Source organism: Xylocopa sonorina, chromosome 7 (genome assembly GCF_050948175.1).
Source record: "Xylocopa sonorina isolate GNS202 chromosome 7, iyXylSono1_principal, whole genome shotgun sequence".
In the NCBI taxonomy this organism is placed as follows: Eukaryota; Metazoa; Arthropoda; class Insecta; order Hymenoptera; family Apidae; genus Xylocopa; species Xylocopa sonorina.
Genome location: NC_135199.1, coordinates 13,805,949 through 13,829,806, shown reverse-complemented (window position 1 = coordinate 13,829,806; position 23,858 = coordinate 13,805,949). Strand labels below are relative to the sequence as shown.

Here is a 23,858-nt window from a genome sequence, read left to right as displayed (position 1 = left end):
TTTATACTTTTACACATCTGAAACGAATATACGTTTTTATGAACGCCCCGATTGAAAATAATTTCTAGCTTCCTTGTCGCGAAGAATTTATAAAATTCTATCGTGTCGTCAAGAGTTATAGAGAATTTCAACTTGAACGCGTAACAACAGTTTACCAAATATCGCTTCGTCCGACAAATGCTTTTCACGCGATAAAACTTTTCATACTTTCTCCATTCACGGAAACGTTACCACGAGTTTCATTGTACACCACGCGAAACTCGGATTCGAATCATATCGTGAAATAATTATCACTCTCTTTCTCTGACACGAGAAAAAAAGATCCTATACATCCGAACCGATAGAAGATCGCCAAACTTCTGTCGATTGTATATAAAAACAAAGATTTGATTTTGATCCTGTACATGCTATTCCTCACCATTCCTTGCTAATTATTGTCCCGTCCGATATGGGTCGAAATCTGCGGCACCTGCAATTACATGTAAACGAAATAAAATTGACAGTTGACAATAATGTTGGAACGAAATATTAAGGTAACGAAGTTAACGAAAAACGTCCAATTACCTGGCGTTATTTTCAGCAACATGCGGTGGAAGAGATGTAGGAGGCGGTGGGGGTTGAGCATTCGGTGGACTACTGTTTTCAGAATCGTTGTCGCTACTCTCTTCCGTTTGTTTAGCTGCTTCTCCCAAAAGATGTGACGGTACTCCTCTTGGAGAAAATTTTGATAATACTTCAGAATGGGATCTGATTCGGCGTTGCGGTCTTTGAAACCGCAAGTTTAGTTGACTGGCGTCGGTTACATATTTTTCAACTTGTCTTCGACGACGTAATGCTGGAGTACAACCAGTTAAATTTTCATCTTCTGTCGAATTAGCCGATGTTAACGATGGTGAAAAGATCGCCGGTTCATCGGACAGTGCCAAGCAGCGTCGCAATACCTCCACTGTCAAGCGTTTGCCTTTGATAGCTAAAATTTTGCAATGTTAGTATCGCTAAGAAGCTATTACCCAATGTTAATCGTGATAAATTCATATCCTATACACGAAAAATTCAATTTGCAAAGGATGGATTTTCTTTCCTCTTTTCGACCCCTCCCTTTTCCTTTCTCTGATTAATAACATGTACTTTTAGTATCATCTATGCATACTTTCTTGTCTCGTTTCCTATCAATGAATTCGCACAAGCGTATGCATATGCATTTGTACACGCATCGAAAGGGGGGAAGGGGATGGATTAGTGGCGAAAAGCAGAACAGAAAATGTATATAATGTTGAAACAATAATAATAATAATTGATAGTAATAGTAGTATTAGTAGTAGTAGTAGTAGTAGTAGTAGTAGTAGTAGTAGTAGTAGTAGTAGTAGTAGTAGTAGTAGTAGTAGTAGTAGTAGTAGTAATAGTAGTAGTAGTAGTAGTAGTAGTAGTAGTAGTAGTAGTAGTAGTAGTAGTAGTAGTAGTAGTAGTAGTAATAATAATAATAATAATAATAATAATAATAATAATAATAATAATAATAATAATAACAACAACAACAACAACAACAACAACAACAACAACAACAATAATAATAATAGTAATAATAATAGTAATAATAATCATGATCATGATAATGACGATGATGATGATGATAATGATGAGGATGATGATGATAATGACGACGACGACGACGACGATATTGATACTAAAGATAATACTGTTCCTAATCGAACATCTTTTCTAGAAAAATAAAGAGCGGAATAATGCTGATAAATTTCTTGGCAAAGCCGCATCGCGTTATTTACAAAGTGCAAGTTCAAAATGGAACGATCTTCTTACTTTCCACGTTTAACTACAACAACTTTATCTGATAAGCGCGATTTAAAGTGTCGAACATTAAACAGATGCGAAAATAAATGAAAATTTTGCGGCCGGTTCAATAAGACGCGTGTAAGGTTAAATATCGCATTTAGGTTTGAAAGGATAAAATCGAGGATTACAATTTAAACTAAAAAAAAAAAAATCTTACTAACTAGTCTCTTTTTCTCTGGTTATAGCCACAGGCATAGACGATTTTTCTACTTCATTCCCCATGCCACTCCTGGTATTCTGAGTATTTATTTCCGGTGTCGATTCTGATAGCGAACACCTAGGACTTTTAACCGGAATTGGTATTTTACTGACAGCGTTATGCGTCCTACAAGGAGCTTCTTTTTCTTTGTCATCCTTATATTCACGGAGTAGAACTACGTTCGGTACCGTAGTCGAGGCAGTGATAGTGCTGTTTTCCTTCTGTGCAGTATCATCGACGGGTGCTCGATTTTCAACGGCATCATCGTATACCGATGGTTCTTCGATTTCCGGATTAGGACTAGCCGGACTGTCTGCTGTACCGTTTGCCATTTTTCCTACATATACACGTCAACTATCTTGTAAAAATTCATATTAAAAGTAAATACATAAAATGAAGATAGATAGAGTAATTGAACTAGCAGCAAAAAACGTCGAGGTAGAATGAAAAAAGGGAAAGGGCATGCAAAACAGAACTTGCAAATAAATTGTAAACGTTTGATTAGGCTAAAATAAATAAATAAATAAATAAATAAATAAATAAATAAATAAATGAATGAATGAATGAATGAATGAATGAATGAATGTGAAACGTTTGTACGTACTTTGTAGCGGTTCTCTGTCTGCCGTAGTCTGTACAACGGTAGCGCCACCTGTCGCGTTAACTACCCTAATTTCCAGTCTTCCTGCTACGGCTTCTTCTTCTTCTTCTCCTCCAGGTGTGCTAGGAATCGTGTTGGGCGGCGAGAAAGCAACTGCGGGCACACTTGCTCTTCGCGGTGGAGGACTCTGCCTGGGTTCATCGTAACGTGTTGCTACATTTCTCATGACATCGACTTCGTATAACAAATCATCAAATGCAGCTTGTTGAACCTGTCATTTGAAGAGAATACAATTGCATTATTTGAAAAACTCTTTACTCCATAAAACATCCCCTGTTCGATGAGAATGGAAATGAACAACCGCGCAACGAGCTTCCATCGGAATGAGTTTGCGTGCTAACAATTTAATTACATACGTACCAATGGAGCTTCAAGATAAGCGCGAACATGCGACGCCAACGCAGGGACGCTCCAAGCGCGCGGAAGCGCAGCTTGAAGATCTGGATATTTCTCGATACCAGCAATATTTAAACACCTGTGAGAAGCGGCAGGCTTCGCAGAATCTTCGCTTATTCGAGATAAAACAGTTGGTATTATTGAATGTTGAGGCGCGATCGACGCAGCTGACTGTACCACTGTCATTTTCGCATCGATAGAGGCAGGCACTGAAGTGGTGGTAGTCACAGCATCACTGACAGCTGTTGGCTAAATATAGAAATTTGATAAAACTAAAATAAAATTTTACACCAGACGCTTTGTCGTGCGTATTCGTTGTTCAACTAAATCTAATGATAAATATGCAACTTGATCACCGAAGGGGCGCACAATATTTTACCCTAGCCTAGTATCACTTTATACTTTTTTTATCTATTCGTACGCAATGTAAAACATTCGTGCATATATAATTGTGCAAGCTAAACGTTTTGTTTCTGTGCAGAAAACTAATATTCGTCCGGAAACAACGTGGATATCTTGTGGAATTTTCACAACGACACGAATTAAGCCTAAAATGTGCGACGGGATCAAGAATGAAAGCGTAAATGAAATGATGTTGAATTTTCGTCGAAACCGATAATGTTCACCTGCGGAACGATAACTGGCAAGTTCGTCCCTTTATGTTCTGGACTTTGCAAATTCTCTCCTTTCCATTCGTTATCGGTCTCCTCGGAATCGTCAAATTGTGATTTCCACTGGGAGGCTAAAGTCAAACCACCGCCCCCTTTGGTCACTTGTTGTAACGCTGACACATTATCGTCATCAATCTGCGCGAATTGAGTGATAGAACAGTCTCTTATCGCAGCGCGACTAGCTCTAGTCTGTTGTCGTCCATCTGTTCTTCTTCGTGGTTCTCTTTTCAGCGGTTCTCTCTGCTCTGTAACCTGTGTGTATCGGGACAAAGAAAAAATTTGTCAAATTTGTTAAATTTGTCAAATTAATCGTTAGATCTGTTTAAATTGTCCGTTTTTAAATCATGCGACTCACAGGACTCTGATTACCGACGTATTTTTGATTGGTAACGTCGTAGGAACAGTAAGAGGCATCGACCTCTGTTTGTACTCGAGGGCTGGGTGGTTCACCAGCCGTTGCTTCGGGTGCAGGTGTCACTCGTAATCGGGCAAATGTTGCACCGCTCGCAGATTTTCTTAAAGGCGCTGCAGCATTCGTTCCAATTTTGTTGCGAGGAACTTCTGAAGCAGAACGAGCGGATGCCATTAACGCGTCACCTTCGTTATCTACTACGCCTGTTTGCGGTTCTGCAGCCATGGAAACAGCACGCCTCTTTTTAGGCGAGTCTGTAATAAATATGAGAATGTAGATAATACGAAGTTCTCGAGGATTCTCGATCATTTTGCATTTTACCTTGTGGCTGTTGTCCGGTTTGCTGGTGGGTATTATCCATCGTTGGTATCGTGGCATTGCAATTCTTGTCTCGGCCATGATTACTGATGGCTGATGTAAACGGCACCGAAGAACCTTCTACTCCGCGTTGTTTGTTTCTTCTGCATATACTTTCGTAGTCCATTTGTGCCTGAGAAATGAACAAGGAGAAACGAAAATATAAAAAATAGGTAAACGCGTAAATGCGATACTCTCTAACGAGACGCTCAACACAGTAACGCGTGAGTTACGTAGGAGCGACTTACGTCTAACTCCTTTCTGTTGTCGGGTTCGACATTTTCCTGATTATTTGTATCAACGTTTGGTGTGGTTGGTGCTTGATTGATCGTAGTCGCTGTGGTTAGTACCGGTGGTATGGCAACCTGATAATTGCTAGGTAAAGATCTGGTGGTTGGTAAACTTTCGTTGGATATAAATGGTCGTTCCCAATCGTAGGGGTCAGTGGATTTCACTCCTCTACGCTTCAGGCAACGCTCGAATAAACTAGCCAGCATCGCGTAATCCGGTTTGTCCGCATATTCCAAACCCTAGAAGAAACCGTCTATTCGCTGTTCGCTGTTGAATTTGCAAAAGGTAAAGAGAGTATTTTTACCCCGCGTACCTGAATGTGTTCCAAGAAAACGCGAAGATCCGCCGGGAGGTGTTTCAAAAGTAAACGATGATCGTACTTTTCTTTCATAAGGCCCACCTAGACGAACGAAAAAGAAAAAGAAGAAATAGAATGGTGGACCGAGGTGGGACGAAAGGGAAAACGGCACATTAACACGACGATCAAAGCAAGGATCCCTCCGAGAACATTCGTGTACCTGTTCTTTATCCTTTATTTTCCGCCATGGAAGTTGTCCGTTGACAAATTCTACTAGCATATAAAATAGTGACCACAAATCGTCGTGTCTACCCATTTCTTTGTTTTTGTGCGCATTTACAGATGCGTACCGGACGGTTCCTCTAAATCCTGCCGCGCTACGAGGTGGCCTAACTTCACCAGTGCCTGTGGTAAATTGACGCGCTAGACCAAAGTCTAACATGTAAACCAACTTGGAGGTATGTGGTAGTCGTCCCATTGAAAAATTTGACTGTAAACATTTATTTTTAATAATTAAAGAATAATTAAAACAAGTAGGGGAAACGTAATTAACGTAAATTAAAAATAAAACTTACAGGTTTAATGTCTCTGTGAAGAAAGCCGACTTGGTGTATGCTCTCTATCGCTTTAAGAATCTGATGACCTAAACGTAGAGTAGTGGACAACGAAAAAGCACCACGAGGCTGAGCACGGCGTAATTCGGCCAAATTTTTCCCTTGCAATTGCATTACAACATAATTAAATCGATCGTTGCGACCGCAACCTATAAACCTGCAGACGTGTTCTCGACCTAAAAATGTATGATTATAATTAAAAAACATTTACCGGAACAAGAGGGGTATAAATTTCTCCTCCGTTTCAGTGATCACAGTAAATTTTAACAGGGAAATTATCTGTCGCATACCCTGAAGCTTCTTCAATACCGCTACTTCCATCTTAAGAACTTGCTTAGATTGACGAGCAGATTCGACCTTTAACGCAACTTGCTCCTTGGTCATTATATCTAGGCCTTCGTAAATTTCACCAAACCCGCCGCCTCCTATTCTTCTTACCTACATTTGCAGACGAAAATAACAGATGAGCAGATAGGTAAAATGTATAGTAGATGGTAGCGAATGGGGGGAGGATAGGAAAAGTAAAGAAAGCGTTGATCGACTCACAACTTTCCAACGTTCTTTGACCACATGGCCAGGCTGCAACAGATCCTCGCTCATCATAGTTATATTATTATTCTGATCCGTACTTTCGTCGCCTACATTCCTCGGGTGCAAAGTGGTAGAATGTTCGGGATGCCTGAAAAGCGCAAGCGATCCCTATTAGGAGATTCGTTAAAAGTGCTAGATAATATTCGCATGCTGATAGCGTTCGGGGTTGTAGAAGGTTCTGTGCCCGGTGCGCGACAAGCGACGATCTGTACAAGTGAGAACGGGTAGAAAGATGATCGACGCAATGCGAATAACTAGTATACGAAGTGACTCGAGGCGGTGAACTTTACACCTGTCAACGTGAGCGAAACGACACACCCCAACTTCACAGACAGGTTAGGTTTTTAACCTAAAGCATATTACGGTAGAAAATTGGTCGATACTGGGCGCCCTGTGTTAGGCAGCCATCATTACGTGCGAGTAGAGGGTGCAGTGGTTACGCAGGGGACGATTATCTACCAATCGTGCGACTAGATTCGATCTTCGTCACCTAGTATCTATCACACGTTCGATTCCTTTCTTCCTGTGGAATCGGTCTCTCGCAGGTTTCCCTTCTTCTCAAAATAAATCGCGCCCGACTGATTTCCAACGAAGAAGTTTCTTCGGCTCGGTAATCTGCGCTAACTTGGATTAACTATTATTACGAGCAGAGCCGAACAAGGCCGAATCTAGAGATTATAAACCAAGAGGGGAATCGTAGTTAAGGGAAAAATACAGGCTTGCTCCTTTAACTTTCGATATTCATTGCGGACATTTTCATTTTTATCGTACAATTTTCATCATCGTAGCATTCTCGAAATTCTCACGCACGCACCAACCGAATCGTTCCAAACATTTTTATTCCACTAACTAAACTATCGGTCGTTGGCTAATCGCTGATGACGTTTTAACACAACCTGAACTTTTCTCAAGCGGTGTGCAAGTTGGTTCACGATCCCGCACTTCCCGTTTACATCTCTCTTTCCTTCTTCTCTTTTTCTTCGATTCTTTCTACCACTATTTCTTCCCCTTCCCGCTAGTTTCTATCTTCACCTCACCCTTTACAGTTTTCTTTCCCTCCTTATCGTTCCTCACCTTTCTCACTCGCTCTCTACCACACCCCACCCCACTACTCTCTCTCCTCTCTCTCTCTCTCTCTCTCTCTCTCTCTCTCTCTCTCTCTCTCTCTCTCTCTCTACACCTTACCCTTCTCTATCCTATTCTACCCCACCGTTTCTTATTACTTCTCTCAGTCAAACGCGACCGTTTAGTCGGTCGTTCGTTCGTTTGTTCACTTTTTCGCTCTTTTTATTTTTTACTCCGCCTTTTATTTCTACAATCACTTTCCTCCCCACGAATAGAACATATTAAATGTAATGTTCGCGAAAGCTGCGCTGGTTCCCCTCAAATGCCAATAGAACGGCCATTTTTCGATTTCGTACCACGGCACTTGTAATACTTATAAACACCGCAAGATAGCGATGTGAATGCACGATCGATGCCTATGGATATGTATGAACCTTCCTATTTATTTTCTCTAGGATTTCAAACGTTTCGCGATCCGATCAGTCAAAAATCAGGCCCAATGTGTGTTGCGATCGATAGTTGGACGTTCTTCTCATCCTTCTCGTCGTTTATTCGTTTGTTCCCTACAAAACTAACCAAACCTGTCTTATCCTTTTAATACTAATAATAATAATTGTTTTATAGCAGAGAAAGTAGATAATAAATGGCACGTCGTGTAAAAAGATTTGGGGTGAAAAACGAAAAAAAAAAGATATATGTCCATTGTTAACAATTTAGAAGAGTGAAGCGAGTGCGAACATGCATCGATTAAACATTTCTTCTCCGAAAAGGCAATGTGAAAAAGATATTCTTATTTCTTTTTTAATGTATAGAATTTGAACTGTTAAGTAAATTATATGCTATCATATTGATTAATGTACGTATATAAATAATTCGATACAGATTTCAGAATTGATCGAGAGATATTATATATACGTATATAAATTGTATATATTTACATAGTTAGCAACGACATGGCCGAATCGCGCGCATAGGGATTTATTGTTAGTCACGCAGAAGCCGTGCATTTCTCACATGTTTGAAATCGAATGTCATGCTCAAGGTAAGAATTGTCTTTTTATTCGGGTCAACTTCATTTAATTTCCAAATTGGAACGTGTAACGATAAACGTGCGATTGTTGAGTACAAAGAGAAGTAGTGGAATAGATTTATTTCGAATTTGAATAGAAAGAGAAAAATATCTTGCCGATTGGTCGTAGAATTGGTCGGAATGTTCTAGTCTTAAATAACAAAGGACACACGAGAATTATTAGTCTTACCGGTGTTACGTTTGACAAATATTTAATGGAAGTAAGTAATGAAATTTCGAAATGCTTAAATTACAAACTCGATTCGCTAGAGGGCATAATTTAAGTTTAAACATCTATTTTTAAACGACCCCACTCTGTGCGTGTATATGAAATGTAAAGTAGCATCTTTCTCCACGCCAAAGTACTTTTCTAACATAAGCAGTATCTATTGCCGTTTCTAATTTTTGGTTGGTCTCGACGCGAAGCACGACGTGTTTATATTGTGCATGTACGCGCGGGTGTGCGTTGGATCGCTTTTATCACGTTATATAAATTAATATGTGTTGCGCGCGCAATTATTGAGATATTTGTATTTTTTGTCGAACGTTTCGATGTGAATTTGAAAAATTAATTATTGAAAGGGGAAGGCATTATATAGCCATTATATAGAATAGAGAGAGAGAGAGAGAGAGAGAGAGAGAGAAAGAAAGAGGGTCGAGTGGAAAGTCGAAAGACGGAAACTAACTTATCTCGAAAGAGATAATCACGTACCACTTCATGGTTTCAGGTACGTAAAAATTGTGCCGAGTGGAAAGATGGTTGGTGGACACAAAGACGACGTCGACGATGCTGACCGAACGAGTAGAGTAGAACTAAGGTGGTGGTGGTGGTGGTGGTGGTGGTGGTGGCGGCGGCGGTGGTCTGGTAAAGTCTGGTAAATGAAGATTTAGACACTAAAAACGGACAAACGGTTCGATCGTTCGAACAATATGCGGCAATTATGCGATATGAACGGTAACGTTATCTGATATAGTAAATGATTTCACCGTCCTCATTCAGGGCACAAACAGCGAGCGAATAAAATTCCTCGCCGCGATCTAGATAACGCGGAGAGTTCGTTTACGGGCCCAAGTTCTCTTATGAGCGAGTTAGAGCCAGAAAGCGAATCGTCGCGTTCCACTGGCATTGGACTGACACTACCAGTCTGATGTTCCTTTTCTTCCATCACCTCCTTCTCTTCTTGATACCGCACCCCATCCCTCTACCCTACTCCGAGTCTTATGGACCGACTATGTAGTTGTGCGCTTTCAAACGAACCGATTGCGAGACCACTATATATGTATTGTAGTTTATACTTGTACATGTGCACGCACGCAAACAACAATTCTACTTTGTCCTCAACCTATTATTACATTATATATAAAAATCGCAAATGCCTACTAAATATTATATAATACTAAATATTCTAGTCACTATAGGTTCAATCTTGCGCGTTTAACTATTCATAATACGATTGATTACCGTCCGTGTTAATCGAATCTTAACGAGAGATAAGGAAGCGTCAGGTATGAAATGAAATGCTATGTTATTAGATTAGGTAACTGTAGACCTTTGAGAAGAGGATCAAATAGAGGCTTTGGAATGGCGATTATTTTAACGTTTTCTGCGGGAAAATATGCACGGCTATATTTTGCGTATTCCGCCCTCGCGTTTAACAAAGTTGTGTTATTTCGGTACAGCATCGGTTAGAGTTAGAGCACGCGCTCGCGGGATGTAGATACGTACGATTCTTCTCTTCGAAATATGTCACAATTTCTGAGGAGAGTTGACCGATTTGCCCCCTAAATGTAATGTTTTCACAATGAATCACTGCATTCGCGTCCTGACATTCGAATCAAAAGGGAGAGAGAGAGAGAGAGAGAGAGAGAGAGAGAGAGAAAGAGAAAGAAGCTTAATCAAACGATTAGACACGCATGTAAATAAGTGTACATACGTTTCTTTACTTTATCGCCGCAGTGTTAGTTTTAATGAAAAATTTGTGACAGGTGCAACGCATGCTCTGTGACCAGAGGAGTGATAAATAGGAAACCAGTCTATCGACATTTATCATCGTACTGGGTGAGTAGCTGGGTTCCCGATAGCGTCGTACGGCCGCGCCAGAATCTCTCTCCGATTCGGTCAATGGTAAGTAATTGATACACTTTTAAATCGATTAGTGGTAAAACAGAGAAGCAAACAACATTCGATGACTCGATGTATCGACGTATAGGTACGCGTATCGTAGATTGTTTCGCATTGATTTGTTTTCAATTTTGTTCGATTCAGTTCCCATTGAAAATAATTCCTACGAATCGTAACTAGTATAACGTGATCTGTTTCGATGCGCGCAGTTCAAATGCTTTCGAGAGGTCGCTGTATTCGTCGACCTTGTATTGACTTTGTCGGGTTGAAACACAACGGCGATAGAAGCAGCAGAAACTTTGTAGAAATTGTGTGGAAGTTGGGAAAAGGCAATAATATAGTGTCTGCTATACGTAATATTATATCAAGAGCAACAAATTCAGAGTTCCGAATTATGGCATTAAACAAGCTCAGTATCGATAAAGTGGATCTTACGGACAAACGAATTCTCATACGGTACAAACATCTCTATGTTTGCTATTGTTCTCTAGTAATTAGTTTAAAAATGCCTTAAACTAATGCCCTAGGTTACTGCCTGAATAAATTTACGTATTTATTAACGCGATCCTGGAATCAGTTTATCATATCGTACTATATCACGTCAACTACAATCGTCATTGATAATTGGCTTTTATCATTCCAGGGTGGATTTCAATGTACCGTTAAAAGATGGTAAAATTACTAATAATCAAAGAATCGTTGCAGCGTTGGATACAGTGAAATATGCTCTCGATAAGAAAGCAAAATCTGTTGTCCTAATGTCCCATTTGGGCCGTCCCGATGGTAAACGTGACATGAAGTATACATTGAAACCGGTCGCAGAAGAGCTAAAGTCGTTACTTGGAAAAGAAATTTTATTTATGAACGATTGCGTCGGATCAGAGGTTGAAACCGTGTGCGCCGACCCGGCACCTGGAACGATCGTTTTACTCGAAAATCTAAGGTTTCACATAGAGGAGGAGGGTAAAGGAATAGGAGCGGATGGAAACAAAGTAAACGATTCATTCGCGTTTATTGTCTTCATTGTTTACCGACTACGTAGTTTTGACCGCGATAAAGGGAATAAAAAATCATTTTGACCTAGGTGAAAGCAGAGAAAGAGAAAGTGGAAGACTTCAGGAAATCGTTAAGAAAATTGGGAGATATTTACGTTAACGATGCTTTTGGTACGGCCCATCGCGCTCATAGTTCTATGCTTGGCGAAGGATACGAAATAAGAGCGAGTGGGTTTCTTTTAAAAAAAGAATTGGAATATTTTGCTAAAGCATTAGATAATCCTGTGAGACCGTTCTTGGCTATACTGGGAGGTGCCAAAGTTGCAGATAAAATACAATTGATTAATAATCTGTTGGATAAAGTTAACGAGATGATCATAGGCGGAGGAATGGCTTATACTTTTTTGAAAGTATCGAAAAATATGAAGGTAAATAATATAGAAAAAGGCAATTATTTTCCATGAAATACCCGACTGAAACAATGATTTTCTTGAATTAGATCGGCAACTCATTGTTTGATGAAGAAGGTGCAAAAATCGTCAATGATTTATTATCAAAGGCTGAAAAAAATAAAGTTCAAATACATTTACCAGTTGATTTCGTAACCGCGGACAAATTTGCTGAAAATGCGGCTGTTGGTGCAGCGGACATAGAAAATGGTATACCTGACGGTTGGATGGGTCTTGACGTGGGACCAAAGTCTAGAGAACTATTTAGCGGTACATCTTGTTCTTTCTCTTACGCGTCCAATTATTTTAATCAATTTTAATTTAAATGTAACTTTAATCCATAGAACCTATTAAAAGAGCAAAGACAATCGTATGGAATGGCCCAGCAGGTGTTTTTGAATTTGAAAATTTCAGTAAAGGTACGAAAAGCCTAATGGACAATGTTGTAGACGCGACGTCACAAGGTACTATCACTATCATTGGGGGTGGTGATACGGCCACTTGTGCTGCTAAATGGAAAACTGAGGATAAAGTAAGCCACGTAAGCACTGGTGGTGGCGCGAGCTTAGAACTTCTCGAAGGGAAAGTTTTACCAGGAGTTGCAGCACTTTCTCCGTTATAATTTCTAATCCTCTTTTCAATGTTAAAAGTCATCATACGCTAGAGTCAGTATTGAATAAAATAAATAACGTGATTAATTAATCTAATTGATTAGTAAAGGAGAGTATTTAAATGATTTTCACGATGTTTTCCACTATGTAACTACGTAAAACTTATAAAATTATCGATGCTCACTAAGAGCAACATTACACATGCCATTCCTGTGCGAAATCCGCATATAGTTTAACGTCGTTGATGTATGACTCTTCCATTGATGTATGATTTTAAAGGGAAAAAAGCAGAGTAATCGTACAAAAATCCGGAAAGCGTATGAAATCGTACGTAGACGAAAATGATAGTTGCAGGCTTTCTACACAATAAAACATCAAATATAGTTAAAAAATAAAAAAGGTTATTATATAATAATAATAATAATAATAATAATAATAATAATAATAATAATAATAATAATAATAATAATAATAATCACAGCAATAATAACAACAATAACAACAACAACAACAACAACGGTAATAATAGTTATTATATTAGTTCATATATACGAAGAATTGGTTTTTTTTACAAACAAGACACTTTTTTTCTCCTAAACATAGTATTTGCGAGACAATAATAAATTCTGTTAAACGGTTTTCCTCATAGATTCCTTGCATGCGAGTATAAAATTTATGTACATGTCTAAAATAACCACAGACCGTATAACGTAATTCTAATTAGTTTTAATCCGATCCTTTTCTAAGTAATAGTCCCTCGTATTATTGAGACACGTATGTATTAAAATAGAGAGATTTACATTAGGCAGCAATTTTGAGGCGATTCCATACCACGCAATAACACTGGAATCACAGGATTACCTTCTGCAACCATCTGAAAAGGCATTGTTTGTTCTCCTATCAATTCTTCGGGTAATTGACCGTGACCTTGTAATTCTTGCATAAGTGATATTATTCTTTCGAAACGTCTCTTTTTTATTTCTTCTGTGTCTCTCTCTTCCTCTTTATCAAGTTCCATACAAACCTAAAGTGAAAGACAACTTTTGTTCATTTTACGGTAGAATGACAATTATAAAATACTGTATATAAAAGAAAGAAAGAAAGAAAGAAAAGGATACAAGTATCGCAAGTAATAACCTGCTGCATTAATTCGAGCTGTTTTGTAAACCTCTGTAAATCGCTCGGAGATATCGTTGCCCTTTGCTCTGCTAACCATTCGGGATATTTATCTACTAATTCCTTCAACGATGGATATAGAATTTCTTTTGATAGTAAATACTGTAGCATTCCTTGCAAAAACGGTAGAACTGCACCTTCCGTTAACGATGAACCACATTCCAATGATGCCTGCCCGAGCAGTTCGGATAAATCATCCTCGCTCTATAACATTTTTATATAGGAATATGTCCTAGGTTGTAAAGGATTTGGATAATCCCAAAAAAATACCTGTAAATTTTCGGACGTTGCAGACAAATCATTTAAAGCTTGCGCGATAGCGGACTGAAAGTCTGTAGTTGTACTGTTCTTGTCAAGATTGTCTTCGTCTTTCATCACGCTTGTAACCGATTGCATCAATTTTTGAAAGGAAGCACCAAATTCATTCTTATCAGCCTCTAACGGAGAAATGCTAGGTAAATATCTTTATTTAATCTTTTATAAATTATTACCATTTTGAATGAAATTTGGCAGATTCTCCTCGAAATGCTCCGTTGCTTGTTTAATAAAATCTGCGGTCCAGTCATCCTCCAAATCATTAGACGTATTCTTGTTCGTTGCCGATTCAGAAGCATCCACTTTGCACGTGCCCACCTTATCTGATTTTTGTTCTTTACTAAAGTCCTTCAAAGCACCTAAATCAGTGATTTCATTTCGTTTTAGGTTAACTAATAATTTCCCTGAATTACGTAAGCGAAAAACTGGAGAGGAATTATTACTGATTCTAACAAATGAATTATTACTTTACTTTTCCTACTAGTTATTTTCTATGATTATTTTCGAATCGCCGTATTTCCGTATAATTTATAATGAAGAGATTCATAAGTTTGATAAACATAAGCTGGGCTCCAGGTTACAATTCATGAATTGAATTTATCTAGTCACTCTGTAACTAACTACTCACTCTCTAATAAATCATTTAATTCTTGATCTTCGTCAGATTTCCCTTCGTGAGATTTCCTTTCGTCAGCCATCGTCGTTCTTGTATTTTTCACGTGAACAATTTTTTTAAACACGATACAACGTTAGTAGACGATCAAATTTATATACACACACGTGTACATTCATACGCATTCAAACGTGCAGACGATTTAGTAACTATGTATGCGGTGATTCGCTACACCTGAAAAGCAACAAAAAAGTTCATAGAAACCTAGCTCTGATTTGCAAAAATGCCAGAGAAAATTCGGATTTTTATCTTTTTCAGAGCGTCATCTTCCAAACTAACCATTTTACCCTGAAACGCGAAAACAGCTGGAATAATCAAACTAATTATTTTCAGACGAGGAGGGCAGCAAATTTCACTCTCTCTCTCTCTCTCTCTCTCTCTCTCTCTCTCTCTCTCTCTCTTTCATCTAATTACAGAATTTCAGAGTGCTGCTGATAAAAATAAAAAAATTCCTTGATTTTCATTGAACAGAAAGTGCTTCTGCAGAGATCCCAGATATCTCCTGCTTTAGAGGTAAGAGAGAGCAAGCTATAAAAAAGGAAGCTACAAGAAAGAGTGGGACAGATTACACGGACTCTACTCTGGAACACCTGGCGCCATCTCTGTAAAAAGCGCTGAAACTGCTCGCACCGCGTTATCGACAGCGAAGTAAACTACCGAAGACCTACTAGCGCCATCTCTGCGGTAAGTAGTAAAACTAATGCCCAAGCAGTTTTAATTGTTATCGAGCAGTTTGCGCACTTTTCACAGAGATGGCGCCAGGGGTTCTAGAGTAGAGTCCGTGTAATCTGTCTCACACTTTTTTATAACTTTCTTGTATAGCTTGCTCTCTCTTTCTCTGAAGCGGGAGATATAATTTATCACAATTTTTCTATTCAATGAAAATGAAGGATTTTCTTATTTTAATCAGCAATACTTTCAATTAGAGTCGTCTTTATAGGGGTGTACATAGCGTGAGAACTCGTTGACATAAACGACGATTGATTGATAAAATTCGTTTATTAAAGGATACAGTGTTTGACAATGTACAAATTTAATACATAGAAACGAAATTTAACATTATTTTAAGCTACAATTACCTTTCTTGATTTGTCGTATTCTGATCTGAAAAGACTTTCTTCAACAGATTATAGCAAACGTCTATCTGATCAGGATTCTCTTCTCGTTTCAAGTCCTTTATGTAATTTTCCAGGGTGGAATGTAAACAAAGTTCTGGCCGTCGACACTCTTCTAAAGCAGGAAGAATATCATCGTTGGTCAAGCCGTCGAGAATATTTAGTAGCTGATCTCTGAAATATTGAGAACAAATTGATGATTTTCCTTTTTTTTTTTGAACAAAGAAGGCAAATAATAAATCAGATATGCGCTGGGATACCTAATCTCTGGACTTTGATCACCGATGGCTAGCAAACCCGTTACCTGTTCGATTAAGCCCATATTCACTAATGTTAACTTTAAATCGTTCGTATTTTCCTTGTTACACAGAGAGGATAACAGAAAGGCAGATTTAATTTGTAATTTCTTTATCGAGCTTTGCATAGCTCGTAGGAGAACTGAATATCCGTCGTTCAAGTCCATGTATTTCAAAGATACCGGGTGTTCTCTCACTATGCCTACGTTTAACATATGCACAAGTATAGTACACAAGCGCATCGAGCATCTGTCGCTGCAGATGAATACGATTACTATTAAATAATTGAAAATTAATAGTTACAGGACACGGCGTACAGAGCTTTGATTCGAACGACATCAGCTGGATCGGTGTCTATCATGTTCAGCAATATAGGAAAGAAGCCCGTCTCCAAGAATCTTTCCTGACAAAAAGGATTGTTTTGAGCTAATTCGGCGATTACATCCGCCGCTCTCCACCTAATACTACTATGCGGAGAATTTAGGCAAGGGCCAAATATCGAAAAACCTCCTATTTTGTAAAAGTCATTGGCAATATCTATATTGTCAACAAAATCGGCGATTCTTTCCAACGCAGTTTCATGTTGTAGCGTATCATCGTCCGGACAAAGGTCGACGACGTTTGATAAAACTTTAATAGCTTTTTGTAATTCCTCTATTACGTTAATGGAGAGCGAAGAAAGTGTTTCCTTAAGAAATTCTTGTCTCTAGAAATATAACTCAACTTTCATTGATTATCCGTAAAGATTGTACCGATTTAGAAAGTTTATCGTGTAATACCTACTTCCTTGTCTACAGGTTGAAGCTGATTGTGAGAATCAGTCGCAGCAGCCTGAGAATTGGTTGCTTCCATGGCAAATCTGAGTAATCCTTGTAAATTAGTCGGTTGTCTAGGTTGAATTGGTAACGGTTCGCTGTTATTCATATTTGACGGTCCTTCGATTGACAACGGCCTCGTGCTACTGTTTACGCGCGGATTGTCATTCGTTTCTTTTCGAGTGTCTGAATGTTGCGAGCTAAAATAATATATAATATTATTGAAAAACGCACGGTCTAGGTAACCTAGAATTTCTTTCGAATAGAATAGTAATTGAGCAATATTATAATAATATTACCTCTCCATTTTTTCCGTTACTTTAGTTGTATGTGCTGCACCCATCAAGCAGTTACCCAAAATCTGTATCACATAGACGTTCGAATAATGTTGGAAAAGGATGAGCGCATTGTACGATGTATCACTTTTTCCGCGCAGACAATTTCCGTTCCCGTTATTTTGATTAATCGACTAGTAACTATATTATATACGTATCTTGTTTTCGGATCGAAAACGAGTTCGTCACTAGACAAAAATTGGTTAGAGGCGTAAATAAATAACAGCTTACTGCACGCTTGCGCGCAACTCTAACTCCGTCATACACTCCGTATAAAGGTATGTGTAGGTTAACCAAAATTTTCACCTCAATTTTCCCAGAAGTCGAATTATTTCTTCTTCTTCCTATTATTATTATTATTATTATTATTATTATTATTATTATTATTATTATTATTATTATTACTATTATTGTTATTATTCCAACCGGATAAAAATGTGGAGATTGAAATTAAAAAAACTATTTTAATATAAACGATGTTTTTGAAACTTTATTCTGTCCATCTATGAGAGCAATGCTGATTAGTGCATACATAATACAGCCTCATTTCTTCTTCCGCTCGTCTAGTTTGTGCTTGGAAGAATACTGCTTCTCTGTGATTACACTTTGGACATGGATGTTCTTCGGTTCTCGGCAAGGTAGGATCCGATATAACGTCAGCGACAATGTGGGTCAATTCACTGAAATTATAGTACAAATGGTTATGAGATTAACTTTTTTTTAAGTATCGGAAAAAGAAGGATATTCTGGTGCAAACTTACTCTATTTCATGCATAATCTTGTTTACATAAATACAATTGCTGTCTGCCAATTGTTTGAAATCACAGTTTCTGCACTGAGAAGGACGTTTGAATTTATAAACTTTGAATAGTTTTACTCTCGAAAGCAGAAGAACCTGACTTCTTCCACGATACTTACCGCGTACATTAATACTTTGTTTTCTTTATCCTCTTTTGGGTACAACATATTGTTGCATTCCTGACAAAATCTGATACCAACGAAACCTGGTCCATCGTCGTGCGTATCGTACCCGGTGATTTTAGACATTTCGTTAAATCTTTATCAAATACCTATAATTTTTAATATAATAATTCTACGATGATATATAAATATATTACCTGATACTACCTAACTGATAACCTGATGGTACACCGTACACCTTATTCTCATATGAACGATAACCACTTAAATCTAATATGCGAGTAAATAAATAAATACTAATACGGTATTGTAACGTTACGTTCAACATTGAATTTTTGTTTAGATGCGAGATCGAAAATTGAAACGAGTCGATTAGTGATAGAAAATTACCACTAGCGTTTGTGGCACTGTGATCGACACCATTGAATCTTGCACGATAGATGGGAATACTGCTTTCGATGCTGTTTTTCAACTCGACAAGAGTGGGGAGTTTATATGTGTGTGTGTGTGTGTGTGTGTGTGTGTGTACAGATAGATGGATGGATGGATAGATAAAGTATAGGCATATCATTAATGTGTACGTAGTATGCGTAAGAGAGAGAGAGAGAGAGAGAGAGAGAATTATTGTTATTCGAAGATGAAATGGAGATTTATCGTAATATCGTATAGAGGACAATTACATCTGGTTATGGTTTGTCGAAAGGGGCATCGTTTAAAACCGGTCGAAACATTGAACACGTGACTTGAATGTTGTCATTGATAAAAATGTGATTTGAAATAAAATAGCGGAACAGAGTTAGTTGGGAAAATAAGCGTAAGTAAGATTGAGAATGTTGCATAGGAAAGGTGCGTGTGCGTGTGCGTGTGTGTGTCTGTGGGATTTAATCGGTAATTGTAGAAAATGATCGAGTAGATAATCGAACGAAGATGCTAAGGCAGATACGCATATGTATAGATAGAGGATATATAGGGTTTAGATAGATATTCGAGAAGTTTAACGGTCGTAAGAGTTTTGAGGAAAGGCAAAAGGTGCGCTAGTGTTCCACTAAGCTACCCCCAGCCTTACTACCCCCACCCTTCCGACCGAGCTCCCCTAGCTAGTGCAAATCTCGGCGGATGAATGTTTTCTTAAGGGATTCTTTCCGAAAGCGACGCGAAAATCTGAGAGGAGTCGACTGTGCCGAAAATTAGTGAGTACCATCGTTTACTGTACAATTTCTATTACATTCGCTCGATAGAATCGGAAACTCGATCGAATCTGCTTTTGTAAACTAAAAAGAAAGAGCAAACTTGTGTTCAAGGCGTTCCTGGGGGGTGATGGCACTCACGCCGACAGCGTCTCCCACAAAGATTTCACCATTTTTCTATTAACAAAAAAAATCATCTACTTTTCTATGTGCATTCGCTACTTTTTTGGTTAACCTGTCGGCTAATACGCTTTGAGCACGTGATTACAATAAACGTCGTCTAACTAACATTTTTATTTCTATTTCATTTTCACGGAGAATTCATTTATTCGTTATTGACGATACGTTTGTTTTGTCACACATTCGTTCACGGTTAGTGCCATCGGTTTTCTTCAAAGGCTTCTCAATGTTGATTTCTCCTTTGTAGTAACGCTAAGCTACAATAGTATTAACAATTTCAATTACAGATCACAGGTATTACTTTTCTATTCTCTCAGTTATTGCGTATTTATGCGTACTTTTATATGCGTCCATATATATATGTATATGTATATATATATACACATATACATACGTATACATATACGCAGGTGTATATTATATTTTATGTATATATATATATATAAATGTATATACACACACATTATATATATATATATACACGTATTCATGCGTGCATGCGTGTATGTATATATATATATGTATAAACGCATAAATATATATGTGTATATATATATATATATATACATATATATCTATGTATATACAACAAGGAACAAATTTTTCTTTCAGAATACAATCATATTGTATATGGCTTTAAACAAATTCATATGCACTTTGCAATATATATACATATATACATATATATAGAAATATATATATATATAGAAATATATATATATATATATATATATATATACACACATAGTATGTTGCATTCAATTTTGATTCCTTTATCTTGTACATCGATCAAGGATATTGTTACTACTTTTGTGGATGTCAATGTAAAATATTATCAGTATTTACTATTTGACCATTTCGACATGATTTGAGTATTTAAATGTGGAAAGGGAAAATAATGTGCGCGTACTTACGTGTATGCACATACTTTTTATATACCTACATGTACGCGTACGTGTACTAAGAAACTAACGATTCATATTTTGTATACGTAAATTTGAAATGAAATAAACTTTGACGAATGATTTTGTTCTAAATATATGGGAATTCAGAGTTCGATACGTGGCAGTGGTATCAAATAAAATAAAATAAAATAAATGGTAGCGGTTTTTAGTTTGGGTCGTAAAGGGAATATAGAGAAAGTGGGGATAACAAAGGGAATTTTAATTAATCAATTACAAAGTAGTAGCATAGAAATAAATTTGAATAGGACGTTAAAAACGTATGGTCGGAACAATTAATGTACGGGATTGCATAATTATCGGTATAAAACGGTATCGTTGGGAATGTTAGTAATACGGTAGCTTGATTCAAAGTTTCGACTGTGCGTGTGCTTATGCAAAAAATATAAATGTATAACAAAAGATTGTTACGATATTGACAGGAAAATTGTTGGGAAGCTGTGGATAAGATAATGGAAAGTGGAAGTAACCTGCATACACCGGGTAATTACCCTGGTGGGGATCGTCAACAGTTTTGCGTTTCATGGAACTCTCATCAATCGAATATGCACAGCGCGTTTCCAAAACTTTTGAGTTCTGAACAATTTGTGGATGTCACTTTGGCTTGTGACGGCGGCTCGATAAAGTGTCACAAAGTGGTACTCTCCGCTTGTAGCGATTATTTGGAACGTCTGCTATTGGAGATACCCTGCACCCATCCTATTATATTTTTAAGAGATATGAGAATGTGGGAGCTTCAAGCTTTAGTGGAGTTTATGTACCGCGGGGAAGTATACGTGGAGCAACAGCAACTTGCTAAATTGATGCAAGCCGCTGAAGTTTTGCAGGTAAACAGAGAAAAGTTCTTTAATTAACAGTTTGAATTGAATTAGAAGAACAAAGTTTTCATGAAAGTGACTGTACGATTAGGTTCGTGGTTTGTCCACTCAAGGGAATGATAATCCTTCGAGCGAAAGTAATTCACAGCAATGCGAGTCGAACGCAGCGATTGCACCATCTGCGGGCGCACAGCAGGATGGATCAGAGTATAAAGTTGAAGAAACTCCTTCCGATGATGGAACCTCGAATACCAATTTCATGGAGAGTACGCCGATCGCTGCGTCTAGTACGGCAAGCGCCCCCTCGCAAAGTACTACACCGGTACCACGGAATTCTGATTCCTCAAACTTTATGAACATGGAGCACAGCGAAGCATTGCAACATTTAGAAAAAGCACTTAGCGCTTGCGAAGCGACATTAACCGAGACCCATGGTATGGTTAAAATGGAGCCGGACGAACAGTTTACTCAACAGCACGACGTCAAGCCGTACTCGATTAGTATGGTACCGAGCAGCAATTGTAATCCTAGTAGCCCGTTTCCTGCGATCGAAGGTAAGAAACGAAAAGTATAGCCAGGAAAAATGAGTACCAAGCGGGGAACGTTAGAAGTGTATTTAATTTAAGTAAATTAATTGAAATGGGGAATTTGCAATGAAATTTCGAGAAAAGTATAATCGAGCCATTAATTTTGAATTGGGTAAGCTACAAAGGGAGTGAACCCGTATTTCTTGTTTTTTTTTCTTTTTTTTCTTTTTTTTTTTTTTTTTTTTTTTCCCTCCCCCCGTTCGTTCAATCGACGTCTAACGTTCTTGTATAACTTTTAGGTTATCAGAGACGGCAAAGACGTTCTGAAGAAGAATTGAAACAAGCTTCGGATATGGTAGCACGTGGTATGACGTTTCAAGTTGCTTCGGAAAAGTACAAAATTCCGATAAGTACGATCCGATTTTACATGGTTCGAAAGGGTATATTGCAAAGGCGAAAACGCGGTCGTGGTTCAAGTAATCTTGGCATGAACAGTCAACCGGGAAGTCCCGCGAGTCCGCCATATCATATGATGCATTATCGTTTACCAGAAGGCCTAAATTCCAGCCTACCGTAGTGCCGTACGAAAAGTAGCCGGTTTTTAGACTTGAGTTGAATCGAACAAATTTTTTTATTACCGCGTTGGAGCTGTTCCAGACTGTCATTCTTCCCATCTTTATTGACTCACACTGAGTTATCAGTTTCTCGTTTAATCATTTACGACTCACAATCACGTATGCCCAGTGCGAGTGCGTTTTCGCCGACTACTACTCGTTATTCTATACACATTTATTGCATTTACAAATAGTAATTTAATAGAAAATAATTGACAATTTGTACGTATCGTACATGATAGGCACGGTTTTAGTCTCGAACAGCTCGGTTCTGTGTATATACAACAAATACCATACGCAAGCTTTCGAACGCAGCATCGAAACGAAAAGAAAGCGGTCGTTTTTCAATTTAGGATTCTCAGTTGATCATTTCAATTCACCGTTTTAATGGTGATGCCAATTGCCGTGATATGCGATTAGCCCTCTCTTTTTCTTTTTCTTTTTCTTTTTCTTTTTCCTTTTCCTTTTCCTTTTCTTTCCGTTTCTTCGTTTCTCTGCTAACAGAGTGACACAAATAAATGAGGGGCGGGGGGGGGGGGGGGGGGGGGGGAGGAAGAAAAAAAAACTAGCGCGTATCGACGCAGCGTTCGAAAGCCATCCGTACGGTTCAGTTTTGAGCCGTGTTCCGTTCTTCTACTTAGTGACACATACACTTTGCGTATATGGATAGCGTAAGAAGTATTTTTTTGAGTCCTATACACAGAGATTGCTACAACAGATTTACAAAACACAGTTCACGGAAAAGTTTGAACGTGTCACGCGAATCATATTTTTACGATCGCTCGAAAAAATCTTTTGATAATACGTATCCGTAGAGTAGGTTCTTTTTTATTACGTCCTATTTATACATGTACAGACACGCGCGCACACGCACGCACGCAACACACACGCACACACGTGTATGCGCGTGCGTGCCTGTGAGTGTGTGTATATATGTACATGTATATAGATACGTGCGTGCGTGCGTGCGTGCGTGCGTACATACATTAACATATGTATATAACGCATTCGGTAACTGTCGAGAGAAAATTTAAGGGATTATTTTATAGGGGAGAGAATAAATCTAAAATCAAGAAGAATGAAATTACGTGGGAGATATTTGTTGTCGAGAAAATAGGGAATGCCCAGGCAATATGCTTTACCTGCAATCGTAAATTAATGAATTTTCAAAGTCCGTTACTCTCGAAACCGATAGTTGAAACGCAATTTTGTTATTGTTTGCTCTTGGTTTATTTTTACCTATAGGATCGATCGTTAAATTAATTAGGAAGA

General features: G+C 38.2%; 6 protein-coding genes across 8 annotated transcripts; 2 read left to right on the top strand and 4 right to left on the bottom strand.

Annotated features, from left to right (window-relative positions):
* Nucleotides 1–401: 401 nt before the first annotated feature.
* Asator (tau-tubulin kinase asator) lies at nucleotides 402–9,635 on the bottom strand. 3 transcript variants are annotated; one of them, XM_076898393.1, is made up of 15 exons: nucleotides 9,617–9,635; nucleotides 6,297–6,429; nucleotides 6,041–6,188; nucleotides 5,712–5,926; nucleotides 5,357–5,626; nucleotides 5,152–5,238; nucleotides 4,796–5,077; nucleotides 4,512–4,680; nucleotides 4,134–4,444; nucleotides 3,734–4,030; nucleotides 3,072–3,356; nucleotides 2,655–2,922; nucleotides 2,013–2,387; nucleotides 565–970; nucleotides 402–469 (listed from the first exon to the last, which is right to left on the bottom strand). In XM_076898393.1, exons 2-15 carry the CDS (start codon nucleotides 6,351–6,353, stop codon nucleotides 415–417), a joined length of 3,225 nt encoding a protein of 1,074 aa, XP_076754508.1. In that variant the 5' UTR covers nucleotides 6,354–6,429; nucleotides 9,617–9,635; the 3' UTR covers nucleotides 402–414. The 3 variants fall into 3 exon arrangements, with proteins under 3 accessions (XP_076754508.1, XP_076754507.1, XP_076754509.1); XM_076898392.1 differs by lacking the exon at nucleotides 9,617–9,635 and adding an exon at nucleotides 9,463–9,608; XM_076898394.1 differs by lacking the exon at nucleotides 9,617–9,635 and having other exon boundaries at nucleotides 4,134–4,339; nucleotides 6,297–6,532.
* A 1,228-nt stretch (nucleotides 9,636–10,863) lies between these two features.
* Nucleotides 10,864–12,743, top strand: Pgk (phosphoglycerate kinase). Its single transcript, XM_076897487.1, has 5 exons — nucleotides 10,864–11,053; nucleotides 11,241–11,589; nucleotides 11,682–12,020; nucleotides 12,092–12,311; nucleotides 12,386–12,743. Exons 1-5 carry the CDS (start codon nucleotides 10,992–10,994, stop codon nucleotides 12,661–12,663), a joined length of 1,248 nt encoding a protein of 415 aa, XP_076753602.1. The 5' UTR covers nucleotides 10,864–10,991; the 3' UTR covers nucleotides 12,664–12,743.
* Nucleotides 12,744–13,304: 561 nt separating this feature from the next.
* Pex19 (peroxisomal biogenesis factor 19) lies at nucleotides 13,305–14,841 on the bottom strand. The gene is made up of 5 exons (XM_076898396.1): nucleotides 14,772–14,841; nucleotides 14,320–14,502; nucleotides 14,099–14,265; nucleotides 13,790–14,032; nucleotides 13,305–13,676 (listed from the first exon to the last, which is right to left on the bottom strand). Exons 1-5 carry the CDS (start codon nucleotides 14,839–14,841, stop codon nucleotides 13,449–13,451), a joined length of 891 nt encoding a protein of 296 aa, XP_076754511.1. The 3' UTR covers nucleotides 13,305–13,448.
* A 985-nt stretch (nucleotides 14,842–15,826) lies between these two features.
* LOC143425361 (hsp70-binding protein 1) lies at nucleotides 15,827–17,494 on the bottom strand. Its single transcript, XM_076898097.1, has 5 exons — nucleotides 17,342–17,494; nucleotides 17,011–17,242; nucleotides 16,531–16,933; nucleotides 16,192–16,429; nucleotides 15,827–16,105 (listed from the first exon to the last, which is right to left on the bottom strand). Exons 1-5 carry the CDS (start codon nucleotides 17,383–17,385, stop codon nucleotides 15,892–15,894), a joined length of 1,131 nt encoding a protein of 376 aa, XP_076754212.1. The 5' UTR covers nucleotides 17,386–17,494; the 3' UTR covers nucleotides 15,827–15,891.
* Nucleotides 17,495–17,852: 358 nt separating this feature from the next.
* On the bottom strand, nucleotides 17,853–18,445 carry Rpii15 (RNA polymerase II subunit RpII15). Its single transcript, XM_076897732.1, has 3 exons — nucleotides 18,296–18,445; nucleotides 18,139–18,212; nucleotides 17,853–18,057 (listed from the first exon to the last, which is right to left on the bottom strand). The coding sequence occupies exons 1-3, from the start codon at nucleotides 18,422–18,424 to the stop codon at nucleotides 17,868–17,870; spliced, it is 393 nt and encodes a 130-aa protein (XP_076753847.1). The 5' UTR covers nucleotides 18,425–18,445; the 3' UTR covers nucleotides 17,853–17,867.
* A 907-nt stretch (nucleotides 18,446–19,352) lies between these two features.
* On the top strand, nucleotides 19,353–23,002 carry LOC143425384 (uncharacterized). Its single transcript, XM_076898129.1, has 4 exons — nucleotides 19,353–19,488; nucleotides 21,050–21,454; nucleotides 21,537–21,999; nucleotides 22,272–23,002. Exons 2-4 carry the CDS (start codon nucleotides 21,080–21,082, stop codon nucleotides 22,547–22,549), a joined length of 1,116 nt encoding a protein of 371 aa, XP_076754244.1. The 5' UTR covers nucleotides 19,353–19,488; nucleotides 21,050–21,079; the 3' UTR covers nucleotides 22,550–23,002.
* Nucleotides 23,003–23,858: the final 856 nt, after the last annotated feature.